This window comes from Dipodomys spectabilis, unplaced genomic scaffold (genome assembly GCF_019054845.1).
Source record: "Dipodomys spectabilis isolate Male_0828 unplaced genomic scaffold, ASM1905484v1 ptg000132l, whole genome shotgun sequence".
Classification (NCBI taxonomy): Eukaryota; Metazoa; Chordata; class Mammalia; order Rodentia; family Heteromyidae; genus Dipodomys; species Dipodomys spectabilis.
The window spans coordinates 3,595,483-3,616,434 of record NW_024870809.1 but is presented as its reverse complement, the minus strand read 5'-3'; the positions used below and the strand labels follow the sequence as shown (position 1 = coordinate 3,616,434).

The following is a 20,952-nucleotide window of genomic DNA, read 5'->3' as shown; positions in this document are numbered from 1 at the left end:
CCCAGGTTAGATCGGCCAAATCAATGTTAATCAACATCACTGAGTCCAGGACCCAGGGCTAGGTACAAGTATGACATGTGCCAATAATATTGTAGGGAGCAGTTGCAGCCAGGTAACCTTTCCTCAAAAGCTATTTGGAAGGAAATCCATCAGGTCCTAGCTATACTATTTCAGAATCTTCTCATGTTAACCTTTTTTTTTTTTTTTTTTTTGTCGGTCGTGGGGCCTGAACTCTGGGCCTGGGCGCTGTCCCTCAGCTCTTCAGCTCAAGGCTAGCACCCTACCACTTGAGCCACAGTGCCACTTCCAGCTTTTTTCAGCTTATGTGGTGCTGAGGAATCAAACCCAGGGCCTTATGGATGTGAGGCAAGCACTCTACGACTGAGCCAACTTCCCAGCCTTCCTGTTAACCTTTTAGTAACAAGTACTGATGAGATCAACATTCTACTATTAGAATAGTTAAATAAATAGCCAGGCGCCAGTGGCTCATGCCTGTAATCCTAGATACTTAGGAGGCTGAGATCTGAGGAACATGGTTCAAAGCCAGCCCAGGCAGGAAAAGTCTGTGAGACTCTTATCTCCAATAAACCATTCAGAAGACTGGAAGTGGTGCTGTGGCTCAAGTGGTAACGAGCTAGCCTGGAGCTGAAGAGCTGAGGGACAGTGCCCAAGCCCAGAGTTCAAGCCCCAAAACCGACAAAAAAAGTTAAATAAACAAGAAGCTGGGCACCAATGGCTCACACCTATAATCCTAGCTACTCAGGAGGCTGATATCTGAGGACAATGGTTTGAAACCAACCTGGGCAGGAAAGTCAGTGAGACTCTTATCTCCAATTAACCACCAGAAAACCAGAAGTTGTGCTGTGGCTCAAAGTAGTAGAGAGCTAGCCTTGAGCAAAAAAGCTCAAGGACAGTGCCCAGGTCCTAAGTTCAAGCCTCACAACTGACCAAAATAAACCAACCAACGAACAAGATGTGATAACTTGATTTTAACATTTTATTGGGTAAATGATTTTAAAGGTAATAACAATAGTGTCAAAACTACTACAATATCTTTCCACAGCCATACCTTACAGACCCACATAAACCTTATATTTTTTTTCTTTTTGCACATTTTTTTTAATATTTTAAAGCCATACATGTCATATAAAATGCCCATTTCCAATAGTTTCTTCAAACTATTAAGCAATTAAATGTGGAAGGAAGGAGGACCTAGTTATATGTGAAGGGGATTTTGGGTAATCTGTGATGTCTTACTGTAATCAAAAGACAGGTTACTAAGAAAGAAGGAAAATAGGAGCTACTCCAGGTAGCTTTTTGCTCAGTACAATCTCACCAATAACTCAATATGCTGGTGACCTATTCAACATAATTTTGGGGAACATATAAAACACTAAAATAACTTAGAAACTAGATCCAAATATTTCAAAAGTAATCAACTTTGATATACAAAAGCAGTTAGAGGTGGTTACAAAAGTTTTATTTTCTCAGTGCATCATCTATATACCAGCGTAGTTTACTGGGTCCAGAGCAAAATAAAAGTTTTTTTTTTCTGAAACAGTAATAAAAAACAAGGAAAACATATCTTTGTATATAAAGAATCAATGCTGGTCTTAAGAATAATGTAATCAGAAACCCTTAAATCGAGAGGCACACAATGGGTTTCCACTTTTAAAAAATAAAAGGAAAGTCACCAGTTTATTTAAATGGAGGAGGCATTCACACCCCTCAAATAAACTTAATTCAATTTAACATCACTAGCAAAAATCACTTAGAAACTGTACAAAAATAAAAAAGTGAACACACATAATCCTGCAAGGTTTTTTGTAAGGACTGGAAGGCAGGCTTTTGGAGCAGCATTTGGGCATGGCTGGGGGCTTCTTTGGTTTGATCTAACACACATAAGAGATGGAATCTATTCCAGATGACAGTTTCAAATTTCTTGCACATTTGAAGACAAGAGGCCGGTATACAAACTTCCGGTGTGCTGGGCATCGGGACTGTATGCACTGGACTGAAAACTTCACAAATGTTTTAAGTAGAGTGAGGGAAGAGAGCAAGCTTTGTACTTCCCCCATCAATTTTACTGTCCTCTTAAGGTAGGGGAGACTAGAGAGGGCAGTAGCATGTTCTCAGCGCAATCAGAAGGCCACTTGAAGGGTGGGGGAGAGGGGACAATTATTCCTTTAGAATCTGGTACCTGGCTGACTTTAAGAACAAAAAAACCTTTCCAGAAATGGAAGCCTTTTGCTACATACCAAAACACACATACTATTTTCCAAGAGGAAAAAATACCCAGTTACATTGGAAAACAGAAAAGTGTAACTAGTTAACATTTACAAGGGGCTATGTAAACTTTGTGCTACTCAATATGAAGTTCAAGTATTACTTCTGAGCATTTAAAGATCACTGAACTTATACGATATTCCGGTGAGTAAGAGTGCAATTCACATTTGTGTTTCTCAACGAATAAACCACAACTGGCTAGAACATAACCTGTGCAATTAGAATGTTTGTCCAAGTTAAAGACACATGCTACGTAGTTCCACATGTTCAAAGTTAAGTCAAACCACATATTTAACAGCTTTGTAATATACAACAAAGGTGAAAGGTGAAAAGGTCTAGCATTTGTTTAAAGCACACCATTACAGTTTGTATAACACCCTTTACACTACAAAGTCTTTTAGTCAACAGCTACTTAGACACAAAAAATGCATTGTGCATCAACTTTAATACAAAAGGAGACAAAACTATCCTTTTTCCCCCAAGCCATGGTGGGAAATATTGCTGACCTCGTCCTTTGAAGCCTGCAGGATGGTTATATCTTCAGTATAACATTATTACACTGGTATGAAAATCTGTATAACATCTGCATATATCAAGAATTTTAAAAAATCTGATATGATTTTAGAGTCCGCATGACCAGTCACGTGACCTGCTCAAGATTGATTAGCACCGTTAAATACATAAATACACACATATGTGTGTAGGTGTATGTAAGTAATGTGTACACATACACACATATGTGTGTGATAGATCTTTTCTTTAAAAAACAAACAAACTTCTAACCATAAGCTCACCCAGGATGAGGAGCCTGCTGAACTGATGAGATGATAGTTAAGATGGATTTCACAATAATATTGGTCTAGGTCTATTTTGTCTCTCTTTAGTTTGTTTCATTTACCTTTTTTGCAGCAAACAGTATCATTCAGCTTGTGCTCAGTTTCCCTATAAGGGCAAAATAGTTCCTATCAGGTAGCCTCCTATTTTTATACTGAAAGACTAATCTATTCCAAAATGCTCCCAAGTAGAAACGACTGCATTTTGAATTCATTTCTTTTAAAGTCTAAGGATTTCATTTTCCTGACTCATCTCTTTTCAGTGGAACTGGCTACCTAGATTGCATTTCAGGCTATCTAGCAATTGGCTTCTTAAGGCATCTCAACTGAAAATGGTTGTTTAAATAATGGATGCTGTGGATGAAAGAACACCATCAAACTTCTAAGAATTCTCATCAAACACTAAAGTAGTGTGCTTTGCCCCAGTGGCAAGCAGAAGGGAGTCAGCCAACTAGCTCATGAACTAGAAAAAGGGTTCTGAATTCTGAATTAGCAGTCTGTCACTTGTCACAGCAACTATATGTATAAGCTACATCATTTCAATATTCAGAGACATTTCTACAGTTTTAGAATATATATTCTGCAGCATACTTTTATCACTTGATACACCAATTTCCTGTTTGAAAATTATATATTTTCCCCAAATATATATCTATCTATCTCTATCTCTATATATATTACCATAAAGTCAAGGCCATCTTTTGCCAAAATTATTTATGTTTTTTTTTCCCCTGGGGATATACATATAGACCTTCTGTTGACATCACTAATTTTTCCTTGTGCTCATCATGGGAAGACTTGCCCCACATATGAGCTAGGCTCTAACCTTTAGCATAATTGAATGCCAACCACATCTTTACAGGTATGACAGAACATCTTATCAACAAAGCAAATGTGTTTCTATCAAAAGTATGTAGTGCAGAAAGAGATTCAAACTATTTTATAGGCTCTCTGAAACTCTGGTATTGTCTCCACGGCAAGCAAACATATTTGAAGTCATGGTTGTATGAACTTTTGTTTCACTAGATTATCTTTACCATATCTTTAGATGGTAGTGAAAACTATCTCTGGCCAATTGTGACTTCCTGAAACCTTAACCTAACAAATTTAACTTAATAGAAAATAGACAAATGTCTTTTGGTTATTTGCTCAAAATAACTTTTTCAGCTAAAAAAATACATTAAGAGTAAGGAATTTGTCTAATCTCTTGTTTCCCATATAGAAACAATAAATTTTACAAGAATATTTCTCTACATTGCCTTTTTGAACCCCTCTTAATTTTATAGTCTTCTCAAAGGCACTAAGTTCTGCATCTGTTTTCTTCCTAATATTTGCTGCTTTTCAAAATGATTTCTGTAGCATATTTGAAAGGTACTTTCTTAAAACAGTGATTTAGTTTATGAACTGATTCTATAATGGGGTGAGGCAGTCTTTCATGACAACCAGCATAGTAGGCATAAATGGTTCTTTTTCTCTGTGACAAGCCCTATCATGTATCTTTAAATGTTTGTTACTAACATTCATATATATTAACCACAGGAAAAATAAATTTTTAAGGAATGATGACCTAAATATGAAGCTGTCATAGCAAAGGGAATTTTAGGCAAATTCAAGAGTAATATACAAAGACCTGAATTTGATATGAATTACTCCCAAACCCATCTACCAAAACATAACTCTCTTACTGAGGAAAACTTACTAGACAAATCTAAACAAGATCCTTAAAAACTGCACACTTTCTTCCATCCACAGTCAAAAAAGAAGGTGGGAAGGAAGGAAGAAAAAGTAAAGGATGAAAGGCAATAAAGACAAACCTGTTTGAGATAGCAAAGCAAAATTCTATCTAATATTGTAAGAAAAGAAAAATCCCAAAAGTTATACATGATGCTGCAAAAAAAAATCAATGCTTAAAAATAAGAAAACAAGATCTTCTTAACAAATGTCACTTTCCTACCCGTTACCATGATGATCTTAAATGACAATGTCGAAGTTTCACCATGGCAACGGAAACTATCATCATAAAATGGTACAGTAAAAGAGATAGCTAGACCAAGAAGGTGGAGGGTCTCCTGGGAAGAGGTCTGCAGAGAGGCCCAATGACTGGTTGTGCGGCTCAGTGTCAGGAATAATGGTTGTATGGAGGAAGGGGATGCCCAATGCCATTTTGGAAGTGATGATGCTGGCGATGAGCAAGGTATTCAGCATAACTCAAGGTCATCTTTTCACTACGGTACCTAAAAGAAAATCAGGGAAGAGAAAGTTAACATCAAGAAGTAGGTGATATACCTAATCAGAAAACAAGAGGTGTAGAAAGAATCAGTGACTTCCCATGGTCATACCACCAGTAAGTACCAAAGCTGAGATCACAACACAGAAATCCAAACTCTGAATCTAGGATTCTTCCTACTCCTTGTTTGAATATTCTGCAAAATTGAATACCCCTTTAGTCCTAGTTTGCTTACAGGAAGGAACAAAACACCCAATCTGCATCTCATTCACTTGAGTATTTGCTTCACAGATCTTTCATCTTTCCCCCATTTATCATTCCTTCCTTTCCACACATAAACTTGGGTTTTACTATTAACTACGACTGTTCTTAATGCTAGATCCAGAACTCTTTCTTTGCCCTAAGTCTAGCTTTCTTTTCATTGAAGGTAGCTTCTACCTTCAATGCACTTCTCAAACTACTTTCTGGCCAAGTGCTTCTGCTACTACTCTTCCATAGACAGCTATCGGAAGGCAGCTTGATTGTATCTGACCTTTCTACGATGATAGTGCTTACTACTCTGTTTTTGAAGCTCTCTAGTTCTTTCATGCCTGTCAGATGGCTTCTTAGCCATCTCAGATCTGCTCCTGCCTCTTTCATCTCTTTGCTCCTCTTAGCTCTGCTTTATAGGATTTTCCTAGTTTGCATCTTTACATGGTTGACTTTATATTTTGTCCCTCTCAGAGATCTGATCCTTATAGCTTCAGCTATGATCTCTGAAGATGTACCAAAGGTATTATCTCTTAGTCATAAGCTTTGCGCCTCCCCATTTTCAGTGACCTACTACTAGACATTCCTAGGAGTACTTTAAATCCAGAACTGAAACTTAAGTCTAAGTCTCCTCCTGTCATCACTACGTCCCTTCAACAGTCTCTTTTATCTAGATGAAAACCTTGACTTCCTAATTTCTAAATGATAACCAAATCCTGCCACTTCTTCTATAATATCTGCCCCAGCCTTTCTTCCCATCTGAATTCCCTTCAATGCACCTCATTTGAATTGCTGCCACAGACACTTCCATGACAGTGTTGTTTCTTAGCTATTGTTTCTGTTTCTAGTTCCAATCATACACTTCTCCAAACCTATTTGGTTTATCTACAGCTGCTACCAAATGCCTAGTTTGGACTGTCAGATCCAACTCACCTTCTGGACCATATTTTCCTTGAATACTGTATTTTATATGTGCACTGAACACTAGCCAAGTAGGAGTATTTCACATTGCTTAAGACTTGCTTTGTACTTTGCCACCTACATGCCTTCATTCAACATCTTAGGGAAATCCCTTTTCCTCAGATATTCTACCCACTCTGCAAGCACAGCTCTCAATCCACCTCCTCTTTGAAACCTTCTGTTACTCCTCTACTCCTTCCTGGAATTCCTCTTTCTTGGCTTTACAATCTTATATCATCCATCATACTCTGCCTTATAGTAATAGTTATTTTTGTACATGCCCTTCTATTCTCCCCACTATAAAGTTAGGGAGAGCAGAAATGGAGGCATTTTCAAATTTGTAACTGCTCAGAGCTGAGAATAGTCCATTTTTAGACTAGAGGCATTCAATACAGTTCTCTAGAATTGAAATACATGGAAACAGCAACCTGTTTTCCTAAAATGTTTGATATTTTCCTTTTTAAGTAAGAATCCCTATTATTCCATGCTGAAATTTATTTAGTATTCAAGTTTAGCTCAATTGTGTTTCTCAATAAGCTTTCATGGTACTCTTCAATCACTGCCAAAATTCTAATGTTAAATTCAAATTCAAAGACTGCTTATCAGAATCCTGGGGTTCTGCTAGGCAGTGTGAAAAGCTGGCAGAATAGCTAATTCTGGTGCTTTCTCTAGTAAGGTAGTCTAAAGTCTCAGAGGGCTTGTTGGTACAAAGCCAGAGTAATCACACAGAGATAAAGATGGGAAGGATGGACTCATAGATCATACAGGCTTTTCTGCCAAGCAGAGTCCCATTATATCAATCCTCAGTATGTCCCTGCCTTCATTTCCTCTATTTTATAAGAGGAAAGTAAGTACAGTTAGAGAGACCAAAGATATAAAAGGGTTGTAAGACATATACTTGGAAATGTATTGGTTAGCTTTATGTGAGAAAATGCCTTCTATACCTGGTCAGTTTTATGGTTTTCCTGAATTCATTAGTAATTGGAGCTTTGTATCCTCCTTTCCTCAGTAAGGAGTCTATAGTCTGAATGTGGTCCCATCCTGTGGAGAGTTGATCAGATAAAATAGCAGTTAAGTACAAATCACAAGCACCTTTGGTTAAATACAAAATGACTTTGTGGATGTCAGCTATCACTGTCCCCAAATTCCATCAACTCGTTTGGGCCTAAAAACAATCATAGAGAACAGCTAAAATTTCATCCTATACAGAAGCAAGTCTATCACCACATATCTTCAATAATAGCTATCCACAATATCTAACAACATTGGTTTCCTGATCTCAACCATATTTGAAGGCAAGGAGTCTAAGAGATAGGCAGTGACTGATAAATTATGTCTGTAACAAACAATAACCACTATACTCTTCAAGAGATGTTACTGTAATAACTCAGTCTTATTTAGGACTTGCTTGCTACTAGATGGTAATTTATAGTTGTAATGGTATCTTCCTAATTAATTACAGAATCAATCAATTTAAATTTGTGTGCAATGCTCAAGGGCATTTTTATTGGTTCAGATAAGGATGGTAACCATACTTATGTATGCTTTATGAATTCAATAGTACTGCAGGATTAAGACATTTTCTAGAGCAACTCAAATAAATCTATAACTGTCATAAGAACTAACTTTCTTATTTGGGAGTTTAATGAGGTTAACTTTTACTATTATGTTTCTCATATTTATATGAGCAAACATAGGCAAACCAAATCTTAAATGCTTTCTGATGAGAAGAAAAGCTCTATTAGACAAAAGATATTCCTTTCAGTTAATATAAGAATTTAGTAGCAGCTAGAAAGGACAAAAATACTATAGAGTGAAGTTTGTGTTGGTTCATCAAGATTTGTGCTATATCTATGTAATGGGAAAATGTCTGTTTATTAGTAATTACCAAGCATATAAAATAATAATACTTCACTTACTCATAATGACCCAGTCCTAATGGGAAACCTACAGTTTTAATATTAGTGGAATGAGTAGTGGCAGCCACCTAAGAATAAAACATTAGATACTGACAATGGGAATACGCTACATGGCGGTCTGTCAAGCTCCAGGCTTGCTCATGCCATAACAAAATTTGTAGAATAATGGAATATGAAAAAATAGAATTTCAGATTAGTAGCAAATCATCAACTAAGTAAGGCCCAAGTTTTATATATCTTTGCCTTTGTTCAAAACTTCAGTGGACATATTCTGCATTAGTATAAGTCACTGATTTGAAAGACATTGCAGTGGCAGTGATAAAAGAGTCATTTCTTGCAATTTGACATTGATCAATTATCAGGCATAACTGCAAGGTCAAATATTACATTTCAATTTGTCAATTTGTTTAAATTCTTCATCAGATCATATGAAATAAAGTCCAACAGTGACCTTGCTCCTTTGCAACCTCTGGTAGGTAGGTGGCGGTGCGTTTTGATCCTTTTTCATTGATGAACTCTATTCTAATGCCATGTACACCCACCTGAAAGAAATGGGCAGTTTTATTAGTACAATCTTCTTCATAGAAACAGAAAAATGTTATAATTTAACTTTCAAGAGAATGCAGTTCTTCCTTTCCCCTTGATTTTTGAAGTGCATATCAGTTTCCTCTTTCCAAAGCTTTGGCTTTGAGTTGGTGAGCCACTACGATGTTCAATGGAGACTCAAAATATTGACTTGTATGGGCCCCAAATGGGTACAGCTATGCTATTGTAGTTAGAAAACTCAAACATCCTTTAGGGGGCTGTGCCACAGTTGGTGCCAAGAATCCTGCTCCAACTCCCAGATTATGATTCATGATATTAAGGAGCTAAACAAAGTGAACTGACTTCAAAGAGAAAGTAAGCAACCATCTTGTTTAGCAGGCCACTCAGCACATCAAATTACATCCAAAATTTCTTGTGCCTACCCCTCCCAAAGTGTCTAGCCCCATTCAAATTTTGACTTGTACGTTGGCAAGTAAAAAGTATCAGATAAGATTGACAAAAAAAGGAACACCACCAGTTGGACATCAAACAGTACAACTGAATTTAAGAGAATGAATCAATTTGAGACAGGGCATTTTTACAGTCTTTCTATTACCCTAACCTAGAAACCACTGTTTACTTTGAGAAATATGAAACAAATTTTCCATGATAAAAAAGGTAGTCTTAGGAAATGTGAACAATATATTGGTAATGTTTTTAAAAGCAGCATGCCTTTCTTTCAGTTTACAATCAAAAGAAACCTGTCCTTTTTCTTCATTTCTTACACAAGGCTAAAGAAAGATTTAAAATTCTTAACTTCTTTGCCAAGATGGTAATAAAATGCAATTTCCAAAGTACAACCACTCTATTCCATTTTCCTAAATCTGTGGTTGTCTAAATTCAACAGTTCCCAAGTGGAATATCAGGCTGTCCAAGGTCCTGGAAGGCAGATGTAAGAGCAGGTGAACATTATTTCCCAGGATGGAGGATTCTTTTCAGAACAGGTGAGTGAAATCACAGACCTTATCCTTTCTATGTATATAGATGTAAAAGTCTAAAACAGGAAAATGGGTCACTTATATCCTCTTGCTGTGTCTACCTGAAAATTTCCAAATTTTTCTGTAATAAAATGTTCTCTGGGAAATCCAATTCATTGTTTCCTTGGACCTTCACATATCTATCCATTAGAGCCTGTCAGATCTTCTGAGTGTTCTTTGTTTTGTATTAAAGCATATCTCTATGGCTAGCCTTCTATATATTTAATATCAATATTCTTATGAATCTTCTTTTGTTAAAAAATGTGCCCAGAGCAACCGTTTAGAAAGCTTAACACAACAAAATTTCCAAGACACTGTGGGAAATCACTGTGGAGAGCTGAGAAGTCTGAGTGCTTAGCTCTAAGGCATTTGCAAAATAAAGGACATCCCCAATGGCTGACATAGCACTGAGGTAATGACAAATTAGTAATACTTTCTGTCTCCTAACTTCCTGATCAGTTACTTTGAAATTATTTTCTTGGACAATATCAGATTCTTTATAATTTGTTTTTTTTAATCCACAGTAGAAGCAATTTATGCTCCATCATTCACTGAAGTGAATTTTGAATCTTCAACTCCATTTATCAAAAACATCTGTCATGGTAAAATTGGAAAGAAATTCAGTATTTATTAAGATGTCTAGTCAAAAAGCTGCGAGAAGGAGATTGTATCCCTATCAGTGAGGTGAGAATATCAGACAAAATCAACAGGACTGGGGTGGTAGGGAGTGGGGAAGGGGCTGCAGAGGTTATTAGAATTGCAAAATGTTTCAAGTATAGTTTGGAAAAAGAACAACTCCCCAAGTGATTTTTATTCTTATTGATCTAGATAGCCCTAATAACTATCCTAGCTCTGACAAACAATGGGTACTGGGAAAAATGACTTAGGCAAATGGGCGGGGGTATGTAATTTAGACATGTAAATCCTTTCTTCATAGGAGTACATTCTATGTTCTTCAACAAAATGTCAGAGATTTTAAAGCCTAGTAATTTACCAATTAAAAGAGGCTAAGATGAATTGTACGGTCTGTGAATTATGTATCAATAAAGCTATTTATATGAAGTTAGGTCAAAATCAAAGGACATGCTGAACAAAAACAAAAATTAATCACAAATAAGATTGCTTCTTTTACTTTTGTATTATGAGAAGGCACCTCCGTCAAATTTGATTTAAAAATAAAAATTCTCCCATTGAGTGCATTTTCAACTTTTGTTTTCTGTGTTCCCCCGATTCTCAACAACTGAAAGCCCCTGTAAGTTTAGCAATTTAGGGCTTTATAAAACCAAAACTAACATGGTTCATTTTTTCCCCAACTAGTAGAGTCAGAACAAGAATATGATTCTTAACAGAATCAAACCATATCATTTTTATCATCTGTTGTGAAACAGAATTTTCTTTACCAATACTGCCACAAAACCATCACATAGTACAATCAAACCAGGAGAATAGAAAATGGTTGCTATATGCCGTAGAAAATGTCCAATTCTGGGCCAACTGTGGAAATCACTGGCTTTGCAAATTCAGTCATCTGCACTAAATGAGCACCCAAACAGAATCCATATTGTTTCAGGGAGGCATATGTCACAGCTGCAACTCCAAAATACAACCTCATGCATAGCAACTGAATCCTCCCTTGGACCGATTAGATGTCCAGCAGCTTCCCAAGAGGCAAATGTATAGTAGCAGTTATCAACTAGATAAGAGATTAGCTAACTAGGGAGCTAGGATTCCTTGAAGTAAATCTGCTCTAAAATTCTACCAAAATAACTTTGTATTTTTAATGACAAATGGAAAGATCTAGAAAAACTATGTCAACAAACATACCACTACTTAATACTACCACTAACGAAAGTACAGCCAAGTGAGCAAAACCTGGAGACTTGCAAATCTAGCCTATGAGAGTCCACAGGTCATTTTCAAAATTATTACAAGGTCTGAGAAAAAAATGCTTTCAAAATCCTTCAGCTGTAATAATACTGTTTTAATCAAGACTATACTTTTGCTAAGCAGAGCTATAAATCAACTCAAATGGTACTAAATTAAATGTAGGACTTATAGATAAGAGGATATGGAATTAAGAGCTCTGTGTGTGCTGAGAGAATATTAAGACCAGTTCAACAGATTCATATTTCATGATAAAAAGAAAGCCATATTTTTGTGGAACCATTCCATAGCAAGTGTTTTTTTTATTAATGCTATTGCACAATCTTTTGGGTATTTTTTTACATTTTTCAGAATGATTAAATATCAAGATCAATGTTAAGACCCTCAAATATATCTTGATTATTCTGTGCTTGATTATCCAGTTTGGGGGATTATGCTTCCCCACTCAACCTGGCCTCAGCCCCATCCACTTTCCTCTCTTATCCATTTCTCTATATTTTTACTACTCTACCAGAGAGCACATGGGCACACAGGAAAGAGATATATGCAAATTAATCAATTTTGCTACATAGTAAAACGTTTGGTAGAAGAGATTATAAATAATGGCCTTAATGAAGCTCAGAGACTGTCTGCAGATTTCATTTATCCTTGCTATCTTTCCTCTTATTATAAACATGGCTTCACTTAAAACTATTATCCCCTAATGCAGCGACCCTCAATACAAGAGCATTAAAAATGTGCCCTCTTCTACCCCATTACAATATACAGTCCATATTACACTCATCACAATTGCATAGTCAAAGCTTAATATACCCTACTTTGTCTATAAGGCAAGTGCTAGTCCTGCAATCTGCTAGCAATGCCACCAAAGGGTCTCACTTTTACTTGTGAGCCTAATCAGCAAGCTAACAATCTGAAGAGGTTGAAACATGGGGGGAAAAAGAATCATCTGGCTAAAAGCAATAAATGTGGATAAAATGTGCTCTGGTGCAGTTGAGTGGGCTCCATGCAGACCTTTGACCATTTGGGTCCACAATTACCTCCACAGTTGTGACCCTCAAAGCTTAAATCTATTTCTGATCATATCCTGGCCAAAAGAAGCAATTTCTTTCCTTAAGTGGAATTGTGTCTCAGCCAATGCCACAGTCAGTCCCATCTTCCCCCATTTCAGGACCAAATTCTGGGTTTCTCTGTAACAATAGGGCTATAGTTCATTCTATTCATTTTCAGTGAATTCATCTTGAAAAACATGAAAAGTATCAAGAGGTCAAAGAATCAAAATGGTTTGACATGTATTTCTGGAAGAAATTGTTTGGCATAATATGTTTTGTAATCACACAGCCAGTTACTGGCCATTTACATAAGAATGACCTGCCAGGCTCAATATGCTAGTCTCTCTGAACTTTAGGAAAGAACTCAGTTCCTAATGAGAGGAACTAGGATATCTGGCATCCCCTGTAACCTTTTCAAGCTGGCATCACTGAAGACACTCCTGTGTGTTCACAAAACAGCTCAGGGAACCACAAAATACTGTACTGGATAATCCATGGGACTGACTCAGAGTCTGGTGTCTCTAATATAGTTAGTAGGAAAAACTGCATGTGTTATCCCTCTGAAAACCACAAAATCCTCTAAGCACCATGGTGACCTCCTGCACTTATCTTCCAGAACTTGCCCCAGCCTAATTCAGCCTTGTTAAACTAGTGACTTCCTTTACTTCAAGAAAGCAAATTCAACACTCAGGAGGAAAATAGATCAAATTTGGGCCTACTCCAAGTTATACTTTTGAATAATAATTATTTGGACAAGAAAATTTAAGAGCTTATTTTCAGAAGCTGATAATGATTTGTTTAGATCCTAACCAACCAATCCCTTTCCATCAAACCTGAGACTAAGAAACAATCATTCAGACTTCATAGTATGTAAAGCTTCCTATCAAGTCCTTGCAGCTGTGGTATTTTACTTTGTCCCTCAGTATGAGAGGCAAGTCTAAAATTCTGCAGGTATGTAAAATCTGACCAAGTTAGAGTCTATAGTGTTGCTGCAATTCTGCTTTTTTTGAATCGGTAACTTTTACTTTTGTAAACCATACACAACTATACACATAAAATTTCTGTTTATAAAATTACTCAAGTTCTACATATTCTTACTATATATGTATATATACACAGATATATGTATGTATATGTATATGCTTCATTCTTAGAAAGTCTAATGGAGAAAATAAAAGGTGATCTGTAATACTAGTAGTACCTAGAGATAACTTTTATTTTATTTTATTTTATTTTTATTGTGAACATACTGTACAGAGGGGTTACAATTACATGGGCAAGATGATGAGTACATTTCTTATCAAGCATTGTAGCCTCCTCCTTTGTTTATCCTTCACATCCCTTCCCAGTCTCCCCGCTCCTCGCCCCCCCACCCAATCCTCCCCACCCCCCCCACCAAAGTTGTAAAGTTCGTTTTTGACATGACAACTTGTACTTCTCCTAGAGATAACTTTTATCTTAATGACAAAATCTTTTTCTCCTGAACCAACTAAGATATCTTCAAGAACTACATTTTAGACTGTTTTATCCATTTTAAGAAAAATTCTTATAATTATCTTTATGTATCTACTTTGATCAGCTTTTCACACTAAATATTAGAAACATAAATCAAGAAGGATAATTGATTAAAAATCTATCCAAAGGTTACTTGAACACAGCCTTTTAACATATTTTACTATAAAAATGCTCATCATCCACCTCAGCTGAGTTATTTTTTCTTGCTATTTTGTGAAAATAATTACAAAGGTCCTCTTGACCAAAATACATGTGTTGCTCTGATCTAAGATCCCAGCAAATTAGTCACCTTTAGCTTAGAAATTTAGTTCAGTCTCCATGGACGAATTCTTGGCTGTTGCAGAGCTTACTAAAGGCCTAATTAGTGCCAATTTTGATTCATGTAGGAGACTTAGACATCTTGTCTATCAGGAAAACAAGTCTGCCAATTTATTCACAAAGGCCACTGAACAACAATCTGATAACATTTATTTTAACTAATAGCTGCCGCACAGATTTTAAATACCTAAAATATGTAATAATCACCCCCTGTGAACTTTTTAAAAATTACTAAGATGTTAAATAAAGCAAGCCTAATGAAAAGCTGCTTTGAAAGGCTATGAAGCCAAACATGTTTACATATCATTTGCAATCAAAGTGTTCATCCTGTATGGTTTTGCAAAGAACTAGTGACAGCTTAGAGTATGATTTTAGAAAAAGTTCAATTCTCTGTAATGATTAATTATAATAAGCATTCTATAAAAATTAAACATCCTGAACTTCTCAAGTAAAATTCAGAAAACAGAGATGACCTTTAAATAAAGAGCTTACTTTTCATCAAAAGTTACAAAAATGCATCCTACTAGTTTTGGGAAAAGAAGAAAAAAAGGAATGAGAAAGAAAGTGAATTTACACTCAAGAAAAGCAAAGTAATACATTTTTCTCAAAACTTGGAAATGTGACCTAGTTTCCTTCTCCAAGGTTAGGGAAGGGGGACAGAAAAATCTCTTGACAATCATACTCAATATGAAGTAATGCTTTCCTGATAAGAAATTAAGAAAAATCTTATTCATGTTATAAATGTACATTGATTATCTGACTCAGTACGGTTTCGCTCAGTTTACAAAAGGGACTTATTAATAAAAAGTTACATGGATAAATTTATGTAAATAAATTCATCTTAGCAGGATGCCAATGGCTCATGCCTGTAATCATAGATAGTCAGGAGGCTGAGAGCTGAGGATCACAGCTTGAAGCCAGCCCAGGTAGAAAAGTCTGTGAGACTTACCTCCAATTAAGTACCAAGAAAGCTGGGAGTCAAGATATGGGTCAAGTGGTAGAGTGCTAGCCTTGAGCAGAAAAAAAAAGCTCAGGAACAGCACTCAGGCCTTGAGTTCAAGCCCCAGGACTGGCCCAAAATTTGCTTTTAAAATAAATTAATCTTGAAGTTATGAAGAAGATAAAGAAGCACTGTAGTGAGTCCTTATAAAGTGTATTTGTTTCATTTATACTTAGATATGTAATATCGACTTAAACCAAGATATAGTAATAAAATAGAGGTATTAATGACAAAATATTTTCCTTCCCAGACAGACTTATTTTATGGAAAAGAAATCTAGAATGTATCATTAAAACACTGGACTATGTTTTTCTTGCTGTCTATATTTAATTTGAAAATGGTCATTTTTAAATTTAGGGCTCTCTTCTTATGACTTCTAAATGGCTACTGGTGATTAGTCCTTTGGATATAATTGAAACCAAAGCCATTTTAGAGAAGGTAGTTTGTCACAGAATAATATTTTGTGGGAGTCCAGAGTCCTTAGGTATTGCCTAGTCCAAGTTTTTAGCTTCCTGAGGCCCAGAAAAGGTCACAGAGCTGGGAAGTGGCAATTGGCAACTAAGCCCAACTCTCCTTGTTCCCCAAATTCATGACTATTTTTATTAAATGCTGGGGACACATGCAAGCTGTAAACACACGAGTCGAATTTAGGAAGGGAGAGAGGCCTGAGGATGAACTAACATGCCCACTTCTTTATGGGTACTAATAGCTAATAGGCATTTTTAAGCACTACATCACATTCTCAGAAGTTATGTTATTTTTATGGTTTGTTTCTCCACCAGTCTTCTTATACACTACCTTGTTGATGCACAGCATATTCTTTGTATATGGCTAGGAAACACAAAGCATCCCTTTCCCAATGTCCCACAGCCTTTGAAAAAGCATTTAACTTAAGAGCATCAAGACAAAGATTAAATTACCCAAAATGCTGTCTTACACAAAATTCTAGATCTTGATACCTATATTTAAAAAATAAAAAAGCGGGAATCTTAAGGCAGAGCAGAGGCAAAATATGATGAACATCATAGTTGGGGAAAAACAACTGAGGGAAGAAACAGAATGTATACATATAACTAGAAGTCCTTTCACTTGGTGACTTTGTGAGTCATGCTAACCATCTGTGTATGAATGGAAAAATCTGTTTCAGGAGTACATTAAGAGGAGCTAAATCATGCAAACCTTTATGAAGGGAGTGAGTGTGAAAAGGAGAACATTAGCTTCTAAAATATATGAAAGATAATGATTGTAGCCAATTTATTCATCTCATCTGTTTATTCTCATGAAGGTTGTTACAAAAGAGCCCTATTATTAACTGCAAGCAAATACGTCAGAAATGGAGCTGTGATTGCTCAAGAGGTGTGCATTAGAGATTGCTTTTAATGTGAAGTACAGCTCTCTGAGTACCAGGCGTCCACAAGCCTCATGTACAATGACAAATGTTTGGATATGTTAGGGACAGAGAGAGACTAGAGACTTGGATGTAATCTAGCTTTGTAGTCTATGGACAGATTTATCACACAAAAATCCTACTGGCCAGCACCACCCAACATGGGTGTTGTATACCACTAAAAAGAACTAATACTCTGTGCTTAGACTATAATATACTGCCCAAGAAACAGTGATGAAGGGAGCTAGAGGAAAAATACCTTCAGATTTGTGAAAGTCATTAATCTATTGAAACATAATCTAAGCATCTACTTTAGAATACAGAAAACATTTCTCTGTCATGCCTCCAAATGATCTCCTCTAAAGCTCAGAAGTAAAAGATGCCTGATTACAATTTAGAAAATATTTTGACTTCTGTCAGCAATGTGCTACATTAGCTTCCACAAATCATGGGTGGCATACTTGCCATACAAGTTCTTCTACAAACAAAAGCTTATTCATTTACATCATCCTGAAAATGAGCAGCTGTGAGGTGACACACCTAGAATCACTCTTGAAGTCAAACTCCACCCATTGTAATGTCACTGATTATATATCCTTTTAGATGTTTGAAAAGAAACACAGCTCCCAAATGTTTCACTGTATTAATTCCAGGCTATATGCCATTTTGGAGACCTCCAACATGTTGTATGAGCTTCTTTCTTTCTAAAGCACTATGTCTGTCAATCATCCTGTCATTCAGAATTAAGATAACACTGTCAACTGAAGAACACAGAATAAAAGCAATACTTTTTTGTGTTCAAATACAAGATAGATCATGTTGGATTTCTCCCTAGTGGGTAACAATTTTTTTCATTTGATTATCCTCTTAGGCCAATTTATAAGTTAATGACTATTTTCCCAATTATTCACTCTTCATCTTCATAATCACCAGGGAAATAAGCAGATCATGATGTATGCAATGATCAGCAATTCTTGGGAAGGGTGACAGTCCTCCAACTTTTCTGTATGGCACAAGGTGTAGGTGGAGGTGCTATCTTTAGTAATTACTCATTCCTTAGAAGCTACCTATAGATATTACAGAACATACAGAAGCGTCATTCTATCAATTCAATACTGTCTTGAAAATATTCTATTTTTGAAATCATTTACCAAAGATTTCTTGTATCCTAAGAGAAGCCACTCTAGTCCCTAAAACAAAGTCTAAAGTAAATCTTACTTTCCTAAGTTTCATTATAAAACTTGAGACATATTACCAAAGGAGAACTCCAAACAGACTGTGCTAAATTTAACCTTCATTGAAAAAGACAGAAAGGTGGTAGCCAGCCCTGTGGCAATCCAATTGTTTTCCTGATGATCTGAAAATTAAGTGACTATTACCACCAGTCATGTTTATCATTCTCATGACCACAAGGATGTCTTTCTTGTTAGTGAAGTTACCTACCTCTGTGCTTTAAGATGTCTAGATTCTGCCCTCGTTCTGCCTTGGTCTGAGTATTTTTATCACTCTAATTAGGAATTCTACTGCAGTAACACACTTTACCATTGGGGGTCAAACCTCAAGCCATATTTCCACAAGAGAAGCTCTATGACAGAACTTTCTGCTTCTACAAAACAAACTCATTATCTATCACTAACTTTAAAATTCTCTATTACAATTGTCCAATGATACTGTTTTCCACTGTGGCATAAACATATATGAAACTTTGCATGTCAGGTTAATATTAGATATTTACTGTGAATGGGATATATTATGGTGGGAAAAAAGTTGGAATTATTTGTCAGTGTGAAATTTCTCAAAGTGAATGTATACTTTTGTAATGTAGATCCATCAAAATACAAGAAGATCATAGCATAATTTACATATAAGCTGAATCACAAAGACTTCCAAATCTTTTAAATAGTAACTGTATTCAACATGATCTCAGATACATAACCATATATGCAAATTTATTGATACAAAGACACAGATTAAGTATGGAAAGAAATATAGTTGTCCCTTTGACACCCCTACAGGATGCCAAAATATGAAGACACTCAAGCAAATCTCCTATATAAAACGTTACACTATTCAAAAATTACCTATATACATCCAATATTTCTAGGTTATTTACTATATATATATATATATACATATATATACAATATAAATGATATGTAAATAGTTGTTATATGCTATACTGTATGGGAAATAATGAAAAGACAAAAAAGTATCTACATATTCAGTATAGATGTAATATTTTTCCAAATAACTTCCACCTATAGTTGGTTGGGTCCATGCATGGAGAATTCAGACACTGAGATTCTGACTGCATTCTAAAATGTTAAAAGTAGTTATATAAGAATGATATAATTATGAATGGCTTACATTTCTTTATACTTTTGAATGTTTGCAGCTTTCTTTTCCAGTAAATTAATATTACTATGGACGGTCAGTGTGTGTATATAAATTTATTTTCCATTTTTTTATTCTGATGAAATACACAAAACATAAAATTTACCACCTTAATTTTTTTGCAGGGGGGCGTTTATGAGGCAGGTTTTCACTATGTAATCCTAGGCTGGCCTTAAACTGACACTCCTCTTCCTTCATGTTCCAAGTGCTGGGCTTACAAATGTGTACCATCATACTTGACCCTCATTTTAAAGCATGTAATTCAGTGGCATTAAATATACTCAAAGTATTTTGCAACTACTACCACCACTATCTAATTTCAGAACTATTTTATCACTGCAAATGGAAACTCTTTGCCCATTAGGCAGTCACTTCTCATTCATCCTCAAACTCTAGAAATAATGAATCTGCTTTCTCTCTCTGTGGATATGTCAACTCTGAGATAGTTTGTATAAACAGAATCATAAAATATGTGGCCTTTGAGTCTGGTTTCTTTCACTCAACATAACTTTTTCCAAAGTCTATTAATTTTCTAGTGTGCATCAGTACTTAATTTCTTATGACTAAGTAATATTCAGTTTTTGTTCCAATATCTGTTTTCAATTCATTTGGGCATATATCTACAAGTAGAACTGTGTAAGTATATAATTCCAATTTAGCACTCTATGTTTAAAGTAGCCATGCTTTTCTCAGAATTATCAAAGAAAACCTTAGAATATCATTCCCCAATAAATGAGTTCTATTTTCAACCAAAATGGTACATTTATAACCACCTAAAAAAAGAGAATGGAAGAAAGACAGCCTCTTCAGTAAATGGTGCTGGAAAATTGGTTAAACATCTGCAGAAAACTAAAGCTAGATCCTTCTCTATCACCCTGCACCAGAATCAACTCCAAATGGACATTACAGGAAAGAATAGGAGAAACTCTAGAGCTCCTTGGTACAGGCCAAAAGTTTCTTAATAAAGACCTAGAAACACAACAAATCAAGGAAAGGTTGGACAAATGGGACTGCATGAAACTGCAGAGCTTCTGCATGGCAAAGTACATAGCTAGCAATATCAATAGAAAGCCCACGGATTGGGAGATCTTCAGTAGCCATACAACAGACAAGGGTCTCACATCTAAAATATACTTAGAACTCAAAAATCCCCCAAAACCAAATCCTCAAAGAAACAATTGCCTGATAAATAAGTGGGCTAAAGACTTAAAGAGAAACTTCTTTTTTTTTTTTTTTTTTTGGGTCCAGTCGTGGGGCCTGAACTCTGGGCCTGGGTGCTGTCCCTCAGCTCTTCAGCTCAAGGCTAGCACTCTACCACTTGAGCCACAGCGCCACTTCTGGCCTTTTTCTTTTTGCTTATGTGGTG

General features: G+C 36.0%; 1 protein-coding gene across 1 annotated transcript in view; it reads right to left on the bottom strand.

Moving 5' to 3' along the window:
* Window positions 1-983: 983 nt before the first annotated feature.
* Window positions 984-20,952, bottom strand: part of Ammecr1 (AMMECR nuclear protein 1) — a 133,355-nt gene continuing 113,386 nt past the window's right edge. The window contains exons 4-6 of the mRNA XM_042690054.1: window positions 8,926-9,016; window positions 7,500-7,596; window positions 984-5,353 (exon numbers count right to left, since the gene is read on the bottom strand). Of these exons, the coding sequence (XP_042545988.1) occupies window positions 5,239-5,353; window positions 7,500-7,596; window positions 8,926-9,016 (303 nt within the window). The 3' untranslated portion in view covers window positions 984-5,238. The remainder of the gene's footprint in view (window positions 5,354-7,499; window positions 7,597-8,925; window positions 9,017-20,952) is intronic.